Source organism: Phyllobates terribilis, unplaced genomic scaffold, assembly GCF_046119375.1.
Source record: "Phyllobates terribilis strain yellow unplaced genomic scaffold, ASM4611937v1 Scaffold_2__4_contigs__length_985480577, whole genome shotgun sequence".
In the NCBI taxonomy this organism is placed as follows: domain Eukaryota; kingdom Metazoa; phylum Chordata; class Amphibia; order Anura; family Dendrobatidae; genus Phyllobates; species Phyllobates terribilis.
In genome coordinates, this window is record NW_027362762.1 from 870,729,843 (window position 1) to 870,748,570 (window position 18,728).

The 18,728-nt window shown below is 40.7% G+C and overlaps 1 protein-coding gene across 3 annotated transcripts in view; it reads right to left on the bottom strand.

Annotated features, from left to right (window-relative positions):
• The window catches only part of GLRA2 (glycine receptor alpha 2), a 322,491-nt gene that overhangs the window by 266,030 nt on the left and 37,733 nt on the right, over positions 1-18,728 (bottom strand). Inside the window, exons 3-4 of one of the 3 annotated variants that reach the window (XM_073668082.1) lie at positions 18,227-18,294; positions 5,430-5,653 (exon numbers count right to left, since the gene is read on the bottom strand). In XM_073668082.1, coding sequence (XP_073524183.1) covers positions 5,430-5,653; positions 18,227-18,294 — 292 coding nt within the window. Of the gene's footprint in view, positions 1-5,429; positions 5,654-18,057; positions 18,126-18,226; positions 18,295-18,728 lie in introns of all 3 variants that reach the window. The other 2 variants (XM_073668081.1, XM_073668083.1) reach the window with 2 other exon arrangements.

Here is an 18,728-nt window from a genome sequence, read left to right on the forward strand (position 1 = left end):
CTGGGCAGCCCCCCTGGTTCTGGTAAAAAAGAAAGACGGCACCATGAGAATGTGCGTGGACTATAGACAAATCAACCGTATCACCCACAAAGACGAATATCCGCTGCCTAGAATAGAGGAGTCTTTAGCCGCACTAAAATCAGCTAACTTCTTTTCTACTTTGGACCTTACTAGCGGGTACTGGCAGGTTTCTGTGGCAGAGGCTGACAAGGAGAAGACCGCGTTCACCACCCCGATGGGACTGAGCGAGTTCAACTGTATGCCCTTCGGGCTCGGCAACGCACCAGGGACCTTCCAGAGGCTGATGGAATGCTGTCTAGGGCACCGAAACTTCGAGACGGTCCTCCTTTACATGGACGACGTGATCGTCTATTCGAAGACTTACGAGGACCATCTAAAGCACCTGGCCGAGGTGTTCGAAGCCCTGGCAGGCTATGGCCTGAAGGTGAAACCATCAAAGTGTCACCTGTTGAAACCAAAGGTCCAGTACCTAGGGCACGTGGTAAGTGCGGAAGGAGTAGCCCCCGACCCTGACAAGGTCACAGCAATCAAGAGCTGGCCAAGCTCCTCGAACATCAAGGAAGTGAGGCAATTCCTCGGGTTGGTAGGCTACTACCGAAGGTTCATCCCTGGGTTCACTAAGATGGCAGCTCCTATGCAGGACCTCCTGATAGGACAGTCTAAGTCCAGAAGCCAAAAGCCATCCTTCAAATGGGATAAACCGGAAGAGCAGTCCTTCCGCCAGTTGAAGATGGCCCTCACAGGGAATGAGATCCTGGCCTACTCTGATTATGGCCAGCCTTTTATTCTCCACACAGACGCCAGTAATGTGGGACTGGGAGCCGTACTGTCGCAAAACCAACAGGGCAGAGAACGGGTGATCGCGTACGCCAGCCAGAAGCTGAGGCCCACCGAGAGGAACCCAGAGAATTACAGCTCCTTCAAGCTAGAATTCTTGGCAGTGGTGTGGGCCGTAACGGAACGCTTCAAGCATTACCTGGCCTCCGCAAACTTCACCGTGTACACGGACAACAACCCGTTGACACACCTGGACAATGCGAGACTGGGTGCCCTGGAACAGCTGTGGATGGCCCGTCTCTCCAATTATGACTTCGTGATCAAGTACCGGGCATGTAAAACCAATGCCAACGCTGACGCCCTATCAAGAATGCTTCACTTACCTGAAGGTGATGAAGACCCAGAAGAGCTGGAGGAAGTAGAACTCCCCGCATTTCACCGGTATGGAGCCGCTCCATACTCCCACCGCGTGAAAGAGGAGGATTTAACAACCGTTATGATCAATCCCTCTACCTCACCACAGCTGGGCCGAGACCCAAGATAGTGACCCTGCAATCCGCCTGGTGAAAGATCTGCTGACCCAGGAAGATGCCCGCATAGATCCGGATGCTCCAGAGGAAGCCAAGCAGCTATGGAAATAGAAGAGCAAGCTGTTCCTCTATGAAGGCAAGCTGTGCAGAAGGTTTGTCAACCACCGGACGCACGAGCTGGCCTTGCAAGTTGTGGTTCCAAGGCGGGATGCAGCTATGGTCCTGGGGGCTTACCATGACAGAGCGGGGCACTTCGGTTGGAAGAAACTGGAGTTCCTGCTAAGAGAACGGTTCTTTTGTGTCGGCATGAGAGGGGCTGTAGAGAAGTGGTGCCGGGACTGTGGCCCTTGTAACTTAAGGAGGAAGGATCGTGCCAGCCAGAAGACACCCTTGAGGCCCATCGTCACCACGCAGCCTCTTGAGCTGGTAGCTCTGGACCACGTCAAATTGGCTCCAAGCCGGTCAGGATACATCTATGCCTTGACAATCGTGGACCACTATTCCCGTTTTCTAGTGGTGGTCCCGGTAAAGGACTTGACAGCCCAAACAGCGGCCAGAGCCTTCCAGCAATACTTCTGCCATCCACACGGGTATCCGGAACAGGTCCTGACAGACCAGGGTCCAGCGTTCGAGGCTGAAATCTTCCAAGAGTTCTACAACCTCTATGGCTGTAAGAAGATTCGGACAACGCCCCACAAACCAACGGGATGTGTGAGAAAATGAACAATATAGTCATTGATCTCCTGAAGACGTTGCCCCTGGAGGAACGCAGCCTGTGGCCAGAAAAACTGCCGGATCTAATCGACTTATACAACCATATCCCGGTGAATGCTACAAACTGCACCCCGGCTTACCTGATGTGAGCTAGACCAGGTAAGCTTCCCGTAGACCTGGAGATGGGAGTCCTAACACCTGAGGACACCTCCCCGGATGCGGACTGGGATACGGAGAGGCGACTGCAGTACAAGAAGGTACAGGAGAATGTGGAGAAGAGCCTGGCCCAGGTGAGAGAGAGGCAAGAAAAACTCTTCAACCAACACGCCCCTGCTGGTCCCCTAGAACCTGGTGAGCAGGTCCTGAAGCGAAAGAGAAGGCTTCACAAGTTGGACGACCAGTGGGAAAGGGAACCCTACACCGTACTGCAGTCTGATCACGACAACCCGAAGGTGTGCGTGATCACCAAGGACGGAGGAGAAGAGCAAGCAGCTCCAGAGGCAGAAGAGCCTGTACCAGCAGCCCAGGAGAGTCAACCCTCTGCTGACAGTGAGCCTGCCATGCCTGCGGTAAGCCAAAGGATCCGCAGACAGCTGCCTGCCCTACCTGTACACCCAGCTGGTAGCTGTACCCCTAACGCTAGTGGGGAAAGCCAGGTCGGTCCACCACCAGACAGTGGGTTAAGGAGGTCAACCAGGAGCACAAAAGGGCAGATACCCGCTCGCTGGAGAATATAGAGTGCACTAAAATTATAAATAACCCTGTTGCCAAATACTGAAATGTTTGCAAAGTTACATGCATGTTTGGTAATTCTGTGTTTCAGTTTCTTGCAGTTACCGTACGGACTCAAAGGTTATGGACTTTTAATAACCGGGACTTTGTATGGACTGCGTTCGGAGCCTAACCAAGGAATGAACTAAGACTGTGAAGGACTTGGGGTAGGACAGACCCCCACCTGGTTAAGGTTCCCCGTTGTATTGGTGATATGGACACCCGGTCACAGACCACACTGTGACCTTAAGAACTCAATCTGTGCGTCACTTTCCTGATAATGTTTTATGGTCATGCATATTGTCTTTGTTTATTGTTTAGTCCCGGAGTACTAAATTTTACTAGGGGGGAATGTGTCACCCTGGCCTGGATGCCACAAATATAATAAAGCTGTGTCTGAGAGCAAGGGGGATGTTCTCTGGTCAGGGGAACATTAGCATGCAATACCTCCTGTCTCAGGCCAGTAGGGGGAGCAGGCTGCCCCTATAAAAGCTGGAACTGGGGGCAGGGTTAGGGAGAACTGGACGACCTGTCTCTGGATTGAGAGTTGTCCCAGAGCAGAGAGGGACAGTTGTATTGCACCCTAAGAGGAAGTGTGGCAGTAGGAGAGCCACAAGCCAGGGACAAGAGGTGAAGTACGCCTGTCCTGGCAGATAAAGAACCAAATCTACCAGACTTTGGTGTCTGAGGCTGTGAGGGATTCCACGTCCTACAGCAGATAACCAGTCTGCAGGGGACTGTACGTTCCTTGGCCTAAGAAGCCCGGAGGCTCCGCCACAACAGAAGGGACCAGCTAAGCCGTACCAGGCCGGGAGCAGAAAGGAACCCACGTTGCAAGCCATACAGGCGAGAATACACGGAGAGCTCGGAAACATGGGCTGTTACCCTATAAGGAGGAGATAGCCAGAAGGAGCGCAGAGAGCACGGTAGGCCTACACCCTCACCCTGACCAGGGCCAATTTCCCGTTTGCTCTCAGACGTCCAGGCCTCCTCCTAGCCGGGCCTGTTTGTGGGTCAGTTCACCTGTTCTAGTAAAGACCCTGGACTGCAACCTGTTGTCTGTGTGGTCCTTGCTCCTCCAGCACTATCAGCACTGGGACTCTCACCACCATCACTCCCACCATCCACTACACTGCCCTGGGGCTGCACTCTTCCCGTGGGGAGTCACACCACCTCAGCTGCATACACCATCAGCCCCAGCGGTCTGCCCTGCAGCGGCGGTTCCTAATGACCGCAAATCCACGGGTGGCGTAGTCGGACGTTAACAAAAGCACATAGCAGACTACCACTGGCCTGACCACCCTGAGCCACGGAACCGGTTTGCCACTACTACCCCCATCATTCCCCTATTGCCCGGATCCGAGTGCCCCACGGCCAAGGAGGCGAGTCAGTGGCACATCCTACCTATAGGCCACCAATGTTTCTAATGAGGCACCCAAATTAAGTATAATAATTGGGCAATTCGAGCAGTTACTTAAGATATAATTATATCTAATATCAGTAAATTAGTGTCATGCTATTTTCCATTGTTTCCATACAAATTAAATAAAGGTTGAACTTACACAACTGGTTTTCCTTATATGCATTGACGACATATCTTTTAGTTACAAAATGAATTTTTATCTTTCTGAGCAGAAGACAATTCTGTATGAATATGTAAAACAATCAGAAATTCTCTTATAACTAAAAATAAAATCCAGATCGGAATATATTTTTCTCTTCTGTTCAATCACTCATCAGCCAACACACACATCTTTACAAAGAAAAAATGTGCGTGCAGCCTGTCAAACCATTACATGGAATAGAACGGTATCTCTTCCTCAAGTGACACCAAATGACATTTCACTGAGAAATAGAAGGCAGTTGGTGCCATTGTGAAATGAACTGGGTAATGTACTTGACATTTTCCCAACTTAGAAATTTTGAAAACTTATGCAAAACGGTGTTCAGAGCTGTATTTAAGAGCGAAGCAACGAGCTGTCGAGCATTAGATACGCAACACTGACTTAAAATGTATTACTTACAACAGGAAAACAAATATTGGAATGACTTCAGAAAACTGTCGATGTAGAAAAGGAGAAAAAAAAAGTCTAAATAAGAAAAAAGAAAGAAAGGAAGAGAAAGAAAAAGAAAAACAAAAAGAAGGAAAAATTATAGATAGATTGTAATAAAAAGATACATAAAAATAAAAAATAGACATATAATGATGTAAATACAGAAAATAAGGTGAGAGATAGATAATAGAAAATAAATAGCAAGACAGATTATATAGATAGATTGTAATAAAAAATAGAAAGATAGAGAAAGAAAGAAAGAAAGAAGGGAAGAAAGAAGAGAAGGGTGGATGGAAGGAAGAAAGAAGGGAAGGAAGGAATGAGGAAAGATGAAAGGAAGGTTGGAAGGAAGGAAGATGTGAAGGAATGAAGGAAGGAAGGAAGAAAGGAAAGAAGAAAAAAAGAAAGAATGAATTAATAAAAGAAAGAAAAAATAATGAAAGAGACAGGTATTAGAAAATATACAGAGAATTCAATAGACATGATTAGAGAGATAATAGAATAAAAATATATAAAAATAGCTAAATAGATAGATATTAATGTGTTCTGTCACTTTCCTTACCTTATACTGTACAATACATTTCCATTTTTAAAAATTCTCAGTAGTTTGTTGTCTGTTGTGACATCGTGGAAGTTTGCCCCTTTTTCATTAGCAAAAAACAAATCAGGTTTCCAAATAGAATCCAACATGGAAGGATCCAAATCCAAGGAGTCATCGGGGTATTCACTATATGAGAGTCTTGGGTCGTTCCATTGCTGTCTCAAAAAAATATTCACTCGGTAGTCCTATAAAAGTAGTGAGCTGAGAGTTATTATTCTAGAAGAACGGAGTTATTGGTTGAAGTGACAGAAGTGACACCTTAGTGCCCTCCCTGCTAGAGTCCAACAATATATTACAATTCTATGCAACTGCCTCTAGAAGTCAAATACAGACAAGTAAAGCAAACTTACAGATACTCTTTCAGGAATGCTATGTAAAAATATTATGGTCCACAAAACAAATGCAAGGTTTTTTTTCCAAGAGACGTCATATGACAACTTTCACGAATTGCTGCCTGAACCTAGAGCATTTCAGAGAAAACATGCTGTGAAATCCAAGCAAACGACTATGCGTCTCAGATGACTGGTCTGAGGAAGGACGGTGGCAGCTTCTCCTTGTCCCACTCCCCTAGACTAACAGGTCTCTCTGTAGACACACGCATAGGAGAAGATAAAGAGTGGAGGAGCCACCGACGACCTTCCTCCAACAAGTCACCCGAGATTCATAATCCCGGGCAGTGCAAATCTGCAAGTTTTTGCATAAATTGTGACTTTTTTGGGTCTAATTTACATCAAAAACAAGGTTAAACTGCTTGAAAAATATGGAATTATGTATATTACTAATTATCTTTATCATTCATTTTTTATTTCCAAATTTGTCAAAGAAAATATTGACTGTCTGTAACTTTTGGTGATGTAACGTTGTAAAATAAAAAATTAAAAAGGAGGTTAGCAACTCTGGCAGTAAGTAAGATTTCACATGCCGCTACTTCACATCATAGCTTGTAGTTCATTTTTGAAATCTTGCTACTAATCTCATTTTCTTTTTTTTATCTCTTGAGCAACCACTACAATCCTTTCCCAAGATGTACAGCACAGCGGGGAAGGAATATCTGCAAAAGCTATACATGTACAGCACATTGATGGAGCTAGCTCAGAAGAGAGGCGAAGATCTAAGCAGCGAGTATACGCTGCATATTATAGCTGAGATCTTCCTACAATGGCTGTGATCCGAGATATTACAGATTGCGGCCATTTAAATCTTTACATGCCGTAGTCAATAGTGACCAATGCATGTAGATCATTGTAAATGGGAAGAGGCTTCCTCTTTCACTCCATAGTACCCCAGCAATATTATTGTTGGGAGACAATGGTTGCTATAGCAACCAAATTGCGTCTATAGATACAGTGGCCTTTTAGGTCCTACTTAGGCAGGGGTCTAAGGCCATGTGCCCACGTAGCGTTTTTGTAGCGTTTTTGCGGCTGCAAAAACGCTTGTAAAACCGTCTGCCATGCAAAGCAATGTGAATTCGGATGTGCTGTGCACATGATGAGCTAATTAGCGAGCCGAATTCGCATTGCGTTGCAAAATGCAGCATGACCATTTCTACCGCGATTGCGCTGCAAATTCGCGGCCATTGAGGAACGTTGAAACGCAGCAAACCTGCAGGCATATATGGATTTGCTGCATTTCAATTAAATTCAATGGTCGTAAATTTGCAGCGTAATCGTGGTGCGTGTGGTACCCGGGATGAAGAGAAGACTACAACTCCTCTTCATCCCGGTTACCACGCAGTGAAAAAAATAAATAAAAAAGTTAAAAATAAAAAAAACTGTATACTCACCTCTCCGGTCTACTCTCGGCCGCGTCCTCTCTCCTCGGCGTCCCGCGATGTACTTGCAGGACCTGCGGTGACGTCATTTAGTCAGCTGATGGTCACGCGACCGCTGACGTCAGCGGTCAGGTGATGGTCGCGTGACCATCAGCTGACTAAATGACGGCACTGCAGGTCCTGCAAGTACACCGTGGGACGCCAAAGAGAGAGGAAGGACGCCGCCAGTAGGAGACTGGAGAGGTGAGTATACAGGTTTTTTTTATTTTTAACTTTTTAATTCTTTTTTTTTTTTTTTTTACTATAGATGCAGCATTTAAAGCATCTAAGTGGCCTGTTGCATAGATTTATATTGTGTGACCAACTTGTCAAGCACTTTTCCAAGTGATGCTCAAAATTGCTTGGAAAAGTGCTTGAAAAAACGCATTCGAAAACGCATGTAAAAACGCTTCTCTGGTAGAAAAAACGCATGTAAATCTGCATGCGTTTTTTTCTGCCAGAGAGAGGCAAAAATGCTCTGCATCAAATCTGCTACCTGGGCACATAGCCTAATGCTCATTTATTGCAGGGTATTAACCCTGCAATCAGACAAGTGAAAATCCAAGTCCTATATTGATACTAAGTAAAAAAGTAAAAACTATAACCATATATTGCTGTACCTGGGAGAAATAGCGTAATAAATTGCTGTGGGGTAAAATTGCTAATTACACTCTTCTGGGAATTCTGTGAGGGGTGTAGCTTCCAAAATAGGGTACTCATTTGGGGTTTTATGCTGTTCTGGAAACGTGGGTGCTTTGCAATTGGTGCCCATAAGCAACTCAAACAAAAAAAATTGCTCTCCAAAAGGCAAAAAGCATTTCTTCCTTTTTGAGGCCTGCAGTTTGTCCAAACAGTAGTTTTTCCACATGTACGTTATTACAACGTATGCATAATAAAAATGCATAATAAATTATAAGGACTATTTTCTCCTATTAGCACTTGGAAAAGACAAAATTGTGCTTCAAAAGTCAAAAAACACTCCTTCCCTTTAAAGCCCTTCCATGTGCCCAAACAGTAGTTTCCGAACACATACGGAATATTCAGGAGAAATTACTTTACATAATGTGTCATCATGTTCTCCTGCAACCACTTCTAAAAATGAAAAAAACTGAAGCTAAAGAAACATTTTAGTGGAAAAATGCATTTTTCATTTCCGCATCCCAATATTATAAAATTTTGTGAAGCACCTATGGGATCAAAAAGCGCTCTACAACCCTAAATTAATTCATTGGGGATTTAGTTTTCAAAATGGTGTCAGTTATGGGGGAAAGGGGTTTCTGCTGTTTTGCAATCTCAGCGACATGGCATCCACAATCTATTCCAACCAAAATTGAGCTCCAAAAGGCAAATAGTGTTCCTTCTCTTTTGAGCCTTGTCTTGTGTCTAATCATGAGACACTGACCACATAAGGTGTATTGCTGCATTAAAAAAAAAATTGGAAAACAAATTGTGTGGTCCATTTTTTCCTGCTAACCTTTGTGAAAGTTAAAAATTTGGAGCCAAATCAACATTTTTGTAGAAAAGATTAATTCCATAGGGGGTCTAGGTTTCAAAATGAGGTTCCTTGTGGAGGTTGCTGTTCTGGCACTTTAGAAGCTCTGCAAATGCGGAGTGATGACTACAACCTATTCCAACTAAATTTGAGCTCCAAAACTCAAATAGTGCACCTTCTATTCTGTTCCCTTCTGTGTGCATAAAGATCAGATTGCAACCACATATTAGGCATCACCACATTTGGGAGAAATTGTGTAAGAAATTTTTGGGTGCTACCTGTGCTGCACTTTAATAATAGCTTAGGTGTGTATCAGGGTCTTCAGGGATATCCGACGTTGAGCGGCAGCACCATATCGCAAATATTACGGTGCCAACCTCCGCGGATAGGTAGGGACATGCTACGGATTACTAGGGAATTACAGACCCTTCATACCCTACCTTGAATTTTTCTGGATTTTTTGGACTCGATTTATATGTATAGACACATCTCTGCAATTTTATTCTTACAGTGTTTTTTGGAAAGTTTTTAAAGATAATATTAAAAGTTCTATTTTCTCTTGTTGGTTTTTGTTCATTTATTGAGGCCCCGCTCTATATAATATTACGTTATTTTCATACTAGAAGACTCATTCCTGCCCCTGTATTAATCTGCATTTTTCTGCCATAATTCTAGATATAAAAGCAGCACTGTGCATAGTATAATTTCACATTTGTGTAGTGGACCATAACACTGAACACTAGATACTCAATGTATACAGTACATTCCGGTAAGGTTACAGAAATAACTAAATTGACTTTTAAAAAAATCCAAACCATCATTTTGTATTAAAACCTGTAGAGTATCATGGTGCGTTCATAGCGTACAGAAATCCTGGTAATACTGAAGCAGCATTGGCGAATCCCACAAGACAACAGACGCTTTAAGCCTCCACTCCAGCAATGCACAATGAATAACCATAATTCATTTGATATGAAGAAATTATGCATTGCAGTTTTGGGAACAATGGTGTTGCAATGAGTTGATGGGTTTTTAAATGGCCTCCATATGCCATATGGTATGTAGATCAGTGAAAAATAGATGCGGTTATCCTAATAATGCCAAAACAGATCAATCAAATCACTGGATCCCTATCCCGTTCCTAAGCTTGGAAAGTGCAGGCTTCATTGAACTCATATATATAGTAAGGATTTCTTATTGGCGGTGTGCTCCAATTTATTGCTATGTCCATATGGAATTGCAGTCTTGTTATGACTCGATGTTTGGAAATGCAAATTATCTATTCAAATTTGCTGGAAATTGAGTTAATAGCTCTGAATTTTATTAAGATGCAGACACACATATGTATTCTTACCACCAAAAGCATAAATGTTCTTTCTTATAGAAACTCTACAGAAACAATGCTAAATCAGAGCAGCAGCAAGGAACATACTTTATTCCAGAACGCCTCTAAATTCACATATCTATACATAGTCCAGATTTTCCCAGGGCTGCCCAGCCTGAATTGCTGCATTAAAGATGTTGACTGGGCTTAAACTCCAAGTCTGCAGTTGCTCGATGTGACTGCAGACTTGTGAATACTCACATCGCACGCACTGCATGCTGTGAGGGTTCTCTGGTGCTGGCGCCGGGAGCGGATGATCATGTGACCACAAGTATGTGATTTGCATATTCCTGGCCACATTCTGACTAGATGAGCGTGGCTTTGCTTAATACAAGGGTATTGAGCAAGGCTGGAAACAGTCTAGTCGGAATGTGGCCGGGAGTATGCAAATCACATACTTGCGATCACATGATCTCCCTCTTCTGGCGCCGGAGAATCCTCACAGCATGAAGTATGCATAGTATGAGGATTCACAAGTCTGCACAGAGTGACTACAGACTTGTAGTTTAAGACTGGACAACACCTTTAAGGCTGGAATCACAAGTTTTCGATATTGGTGCATTTTATTCTTTAACAAATTGCACCTAAAAGCCATTTAATGGTTAAAAGGATTGGCTGGCTTGTAATTTTTTTTTTTACACAAAAAGCTTTGAATACATTTAAAAAAAATAAAAGAAACAGCATTGATACTTGAGTATTCAGGTTAGTATTGTTTTTTATTTTTTTCACCCAATCTGAGTCTTTTGTAAACAATTATTACTTGCCAGACAACTCATTTAAAGGGAAACTGTCACCAGGTTTTTGCCACCTAATCTGAGAGCAGCATAATGTAGAGACAGAGACCCTGATTCCAGAGATGTGTCACTTACTGGACTTCTTGCTGTAGCTTTGATAAAATCGCTTTTTTATTAACAGGAGATTATTACTAGAGGACTAGTAAACCTGCAACCAGGTAGTTCTCCATATTCATGAGCTTTGTATAACCCCGCCCCCACCACTGATTGGCTACTTTCTGTCTACTCTATACATCGGCAGAAAGCTGCCAAGCCAATCAGTGGTGAGGGTGGGGTTATACAGAGCTCAGCATTTAGAGAACTGCTAGATGTGCAGCAGAAAAAACTGTGATTTTATCAACATGCTTAAAATACATGAGCCTGCATAAAAGTCAAAATATTCACAGTTCCTGAGTCTCGGATGTGGAGAAAACAGTTGTCTTCACGAACAGCATTCATCCCCATGTTATTCTATGGGGCCATACACATGTCCGATTTTTTTCTCAGACTGAGTTAGTGCGATGAAAAAAATCGTAGATGCACGATTTGCCTCCAAAAATTTGATGGCACTCGCCCATTCAACCTCTGATCAAGCTCTGATCAAACCAAGATCAAACTCTGATCAGAGTGTGATTATCATAATCGGACTGATTTTTTTGAAAGTGGAGAAAACAGTCGTGTGACCTTAGCCTAACTGGCATTTTACTAACTGAAATCTCTGCTCTTCCTGGGCTTAGGAGTCCAGTGGGCGGTTTTAATAAGTGGCTGACAGCTATCTGTGTATGCAGAATTGTAAAAAAAAAGGCTCCTATTGGCTACATTTTTAAAAGTCACTGATTAGCGCAACCCCCATGGCTCCTAAGCCCAAAATAAGCAGCGATGTCAATGGTTAAAACACAAGTTATACTAAATAGTTTCCTACAAAACTATCTATCAATCTGCTCAGCTTCTCCTGCTTTATATCATGCCTGCTATAGAGTGACAGGTACATTTTAATGACTTATTCTAATTACGGGTGCTGTGTAATATCTTGACTACTGCATTCTAAGCTGCCATTCAATCCCACATGGCCGTTACCACCAGAAGGAAGAAATTTGAAAATGTGTGAAATAAAACCCTGGTATAATAATTTATCCTCAAGATCCCTGGTGGCATTTAAATGATTAATATACAAAAAGCCAGGCTGATTCCGCTACTTAACTCTTGTATTAGATTCGCTTTTCTACCAACAATATTGATTTTCATGTCATTAAAAGGTATAGATACCAAATCAGGTATAAAGCAATTTAATCAACTTTCAAATGCTATCTAGGATCAACCAGAAAAGTACATCTACTGAAACCAGAACAAGTAACCGGGAGACCTCGCTGCTATAAAGGACATGACTTTTCTTCTTTTAAATTCTCCCTCCAAAAATTCAAAGCATTGAATTCCCTTCAAAGGGGTTGTCACATCCCAGACATAACCCATAATATGATTTTCTTCTTCAGTGGCTACTACAGGGGAAGTATAGTTTTACAGTATATTTTTTGTTTTTTTTTAACTAACTAAACTTTTCTTTAATTTATTAGGGGATTTATCCTAATTCTTGGAAAAAAAAAGTGCAGGCAAGTGGCTTCTAAACCCCAGTGGCTTCCAAATTCACCAGTCTATTTGCCTTGCTTTAGTTGCATTGATATCAGAACATACTCATTTGGAGCACAGATGATGGTAGTGAAAGGGTCATCACTTTTGTCTCACTAAGGGCACAGTCAGACGGCCATATAACAAGGATGAAGTTCGCATCGCAATGCTTAGACTGGCTGTCGGTTCTACTGACCCGAGCGTGACAGCTGCATAGAAATACATGCTGTCACGCTCGGCTCAGGAGAGCCGACAGCCAGTCCGAGCACTGCTATGTGATTATCATCAGTGTTCTACGGCCTTCCTAAATCTGGGGATAAGCTACTGCAGGAGATGGTCCTGATAAACAGAACACCCAGAGGAGGAGACAGGGGCTGACCTATCACTGCCATCATCTGTACTCCAAATGAGTATGCTCTGATGTCAATGCAGCTAAAGACAGACAAATTGACTGGAAATAAGAAGGGATTTGGAAGCATTTTTTTTCCAGGAATAAAGCCAATTCTTATAATAAATTGATTTGCAAAGTGTCATAACTTTCCATGTAGGACAAAATTATTTAAAAAAAAATGAAAGTTTAGTTTACTCTCAATTAATTGCCTGCTCTTGCCTATATTTTTATGAATCTCATAAAATCACTTTAACCTTTAATATTTTTACATTTTCATAAAATAGATCAAGTTTTACTAGAGGGGAAAGGGATGTGACCTACGTTGTGATCACCATTGTCAGCATTTCTGCTACTTTCTCAATGTTGATGGTATAGGCTTCGTTGGTTAACGTCATGTAATCATTGATAATCCTTGCTTATGGCTGAAGCTATTTTTCACTTTAATGATAGGCAGCAGTTTGTTTGACTCTCCTCAGTGTGTGGTGCTTCAGCTCTTGTTTGTGTCTTCCTATCCCTACAGCGACACATTAGCTGTGCAATTAGACTGTCTGTCACCCTGTAAAGACTCATGTCTTCAGCAGGAAATGTGGAGGGAAACCTGTAATCAGACACAGCACTTAGATATATTTTATTCGCGATGTTGGCAAAACTCTTTTTTTTTGTTTGCAAATCAGAATTATTATTACATATTGGAGCAAAATCCCATCTTTATTAATTTCATAAGCGGTTGAAAAAATGTCAGGATTCTTTCATAACATATTTAGCCTCATAGCAAAAACATTACGGAGTTTTAAAGGAACACTAAACCTAGAAGGAAATGATATGGGAGAAAAACCCTGGATATAGTGTTTATATTTTATTCCATAGGGTTTGCTATATGTTCCTGATAGGACTATTGTTGCAAATATTTTGCGGATACCCCAAAACACATAGTTTCTATTTTTTGGCTTAAAGGGGTATTCCCATCTCCAAGATCCTATCCCAATAATAATATTAGCAAATACCTCCAGTTAGAAATGTAGTACAGTTTTTCTGATTTGCTGTCTCTTTCCTCATGTGCAGGCGTTGCAGGACCTTAGGTATCCTTGGTTACTTCCACTGATATAGTGACAGTTAGTTAGCTAGTTGCTAGTGGACATAACCATGGATACCTAAGGTCCTGCAATGCCTGCACATGAGGAAAGTGACATAGTGAATCAGAAAAACTATAGTACATTTCTAATTGGAGATATTTGCTAGTATTATTATTATTATTATTATTACACCGACTAAATATTGGGATAGGATCAAGGAGATTGGAATACCCCTTTAAGGACAACTGACCAGTTGGGTTTAGCAAAAAGGCAGGGCATAAAATGATTTCTCATCTATAACAGACAGGAAGTGGCGGGAGGCTCCTGCTGCAGTTAGTTGTCTTACAAGCTGATACACTGTGAGAAAAATGGGGAAATTGGTAATTTTCTGGGACACCTGTAAAATAAGTCTTTATCTATTTTTAATTTTTGATTGTTTTACATTAAGGATTTTACCCTAAAATGTATTTGACACTAGGTTAAGTAGAATATCTTACAATAATATGAGTTGCAATAATGATTATGTTTAGTGTTTTGGCTATATGTCTAATAGGATTCAAGGGTAGACTGACCATTCAGGCATTAGACCAGTGCCCAAGGACCAATGGCAAGAATACTACTTATTTATTACAGCATGGTCTATGAAAAAGTAAATGCAAAGCCAATTGTATTATGGCTACAGTGGATAAGGGACCAATAACCACTGAGGCCCCAGTAACTAACTTCCTAATTGGAGGTCAAACTTTTTAAGGGTTCCTTCACTTGTTTTTCAGAATTTAACAATGCTATGTATCTTGAATGTTTTCAATTATTTTTTTTTTTCAAGTATTTTGGTGTCTTTTTTATTTTTATATTTTGTACATTTATTTTACATTTTGTGCTATCTGCCATTTTAGATATTCTATATTCTATACAGAACCATGTGGGGGGGGGGAACATAAGACCTAGAGCATACTGCATTTTAAAACTAAAAATATTTATATGCTATAAAAATAGGTGAAAAAAAAACCAAACAAACTGCTGTGTACAAACATGTACAATATTTTAATATACACTTTAAAAAAAACAGCTGGTGGAACCATTTTTTTTAAAGGAAAAAGTAACCTGGTGGTGATTTCTGGTATTGTGTAGAAGAAAAATAACAAAATATTGAATCTTCCTTTGTATCCAAATTTATTTCACTAAACTATCTTCAGAAATAAGCACCATTCTGACAGTCAAATAAAAGTTCTACAACCTTATCATATTTTGTGAAATGACATTTGAAGAGGCTTGAGAGCTGTCACTCATTGAAACTCATTGAGATCCCAAACCCCTCTGGCCCTGCTAAGAGATACAATATCACTAGAACTCGTCTCCAACACATCTGACTCCCTTAGATAAGAAAAAACATAAAACAAAAACATTTTTCAGGATTTTCTGCATGCTCCAGAGATAAAAAAAACAGTCCTGTAGAACTAGCAGGGAAATCAGACAACACATTTCCTCTTATCCACTGCTTTTCAATGTACACCAGCTTAGGGATGGAATTTAACAAATAGGTACTGTATGTTTTAACTTTCATTGTTGCCTTATGGCATGGAAAGAATCCAAGAGGTTTCTGCCTAGAGGAATTACTATTTTTGTGCCCCGTATTTGTAACACTTTGCTATTTTAGCCTACAATACATAAAAATCCAAAATCTGGGTACATTTTTGCTTTGTTTGGTGTGTAGTACTTTTTATTTTCTCATGTTTTATTCCATATTCATACACACTTTAAAATTCTGTATAATGTTAAATATATTGTTCTGTTCAAAAGAGGTAAAATGAATACCTCCATAGACACATTCAGGGGATGCAATCTAATTATCTAATGTTTAATACTTTAATATAATATCTAAAATATGATACAAACTCTTTAAAAAGTTCACCTTAAAGAGGACCATTCATCAAATGTGTCATATCAAACTAGATACACAATGTAATAGTGGCTGCACAGTGGAATAAAACTTTTTTTTTTTCATTTTGTCTCTTTGTTGTGGGGATCTTAGCAATCCAAAGTATTTCGTACTTAATAAGTAAACTTTTTTTATGAGTCCAAGTGGTTCACTGGGGGCGTGTACTTCTTCTCCCTATATGAGCTGCCAATCATAAACAGGCAGCTACACAGCAGAAAAAGGACACGCCCCATCATAGGTTAGAGACAGTTTCTCAGTGTGTGAGATGTAATGATACAGGTCTGATCTCCTGGTCTAACCTTGTGCATAATTGCAAAGTGCTGTGATGCTAGAGCACAGATAAATAACACCTTTCAGTTAAGGTCAATGTGGTGGGAGGGGCAGTGCAGCTGAGTTTAGATGTTTCATATTTCAAAGCCTTCTACAAGCCCTACTGTTGTAGCATTGTCAGTTCTACAGCACTGCCCCTTTCCACACACTCCTTTTCTGGAAATGAGTCACACTTATGTATGTTGTACTAAGGCCAAATTGTGTTCACTTTACACTGAGATCACAACAAGCTACTCTTGTGTGAGATGTAGTGACACCCAGCTTTGCTACTACTGCAGAGGGATTACAAACTGCTGTGAGCACAACAGACATAAGTGTGACTCATCTCCAGAGAGGCAGTCCAGTTCTGATGCAGTAGAGTTGACAGCGCTATGAGAAGATGAGAGCTGATATAAAGGTTTGTAATGTGACACCGCTAAACTCAGCTGCACTCTCTAATCATGCAGGAGGTTAGAACAGGAGATCAGAGCGGCATCATTACATTACACACATTGAGAAGCCTAAGCTATGATGGCGGCATGTTTTTTTTCTCCTGTGCTGCTTACTTACGATTAGTTACCATCATACAGGGAGAAGAAGTACATACCCCCAGTGAAAAACTGACTAAGAACACCCACTTGGACTTAACAAAAGTTAACTCAATAGGTCCCAAATACTTTGATCACTAATATCTCTGCAACACAATGGTGATACAAAATTAAAAACATGTTATTGCACTCTGCAGCCACTATTACATTGTGTGTTCAGTTCAGTGTGTTTTTTAAATGGAAAAAATGTTTAGAAGTAGTGTTCTCAAGGAGGTAGTCCTTTGGAGTGGCTTTTCTATACATTACACTATATGACTGTATCCTATATGTAAAAAGTTGATGCAAACATGTTTTTATGATTAATGGACATTAATTTTTTTTTTCTATCTATCATTTCAGTTAGAATTCTTTGGAAAAAAATACTCCATATCATAACCGATGCTGAAGAATTTTTTTTCATTTCATTACAAAGAAAAAAAATCACATGCACAGCGCCTTAATTTTTTTAATGTGGAAATTAAACCCGCAATAATACATATCTCTTTGATATAGGAAAATCTTTGGCATGAAACGTTATCAAATAAGGATGCAGTATCACTTGTTGATTAATTCATTTTCATCTCTGAGCATGTGCAAGTGCATTTTTTCTCATATGGAGGCAATAATGACCACTGTTGTGTACATTTCCGAATATACAATAAAATGAAATGAGAAGATTAGATAGAAGGTAATGCCAGCATTGTAAGCGCGTGCATTATGCAGTTAATCTCATTGAACAACATCCTGCAAAGATGGAGACATGTTACCTCTCTCTGTTTTTTAAGATCCCAGGTAAAATAAAAAAGTTAATTTGGAAGCAGTTTTAATTTTTTTAAATTTGTTTTTAAATACTTTTTTTTTCATTGACATCTTATTTCATTTTACCTCTCTCTCGGATTGTTTTTTTTTAAGATCTAACACATTTGGATCCCAGGTAAAATAAAAAATGTAATTTAAAAGCAGTTTTAATTTTTTTTTTCATGTGTTTTTAAATATTTGCTCTAAAGATCCATCATTTGTAGAGGAATCGGTAATCCTTTCCTTTCTGTTTATTGGGCTTATATTGAATACGTTTTGATTTTTGTAATATTTTGCGAAAGGTTTCTTATATATTTAAGGATCTTTTTGATTTTATCAGCCGTTAGCATTGAATAAAGTGACATGTCCATCTTCTTGGCAGGGTAGCTTCAATGGTCAGTACCACTCACCATTGTGGTTTCTGCTATTGAACCAAAGCTGTTGATAAATATGTTGCAGGTAACATTTACAGGGGGACCTGTAAGTTAAAACAATAAATGGAAGAAAAAAAATGACAATTTTTGTTGATGAAGTACATTCATTGTCATCTGGCCTTCGGCCAGCGCAGTTGACACTTACCATTGTGGTCTCTGTGACGGATCCAAAACTGTTTATAAAAATATTGCAAGTAACGTTTACTGGAGGACCTGCGGAATGTAATAAGAATGTTGCAATACATATGGAAGCAAAAGAAAAAAAGGAATGACTCTGATCTGTACAAGCTGATACAGATTCGGAGGTAACCAAGAGGAAAAAAAAAAGCATATCTCACAAGAACACAACAACAACAAAAAAGCAGACTTTAAGCATCATGGATGTGTGCATTTTAACTAAAACATAAAAAATGCTGTTTTTTTTGTTTTTAAAACATGTGGTCAGCGGAAGACATGAAATGAGATAATGTAGAGTACGATGCTGATAATGTGCGGTAATGGAAGGTAAGCGTAAAAGCTTTAACAAGCATCCGAGCTTTCAAAGTGCTGCCCGGTTACATTCTAGTTGTTGAATTTGATCAGGGAGACGGTATAATCTACAAGCTTTGCATAATGACACAAACAGTAATGGAAAAAGCTGGAGACAT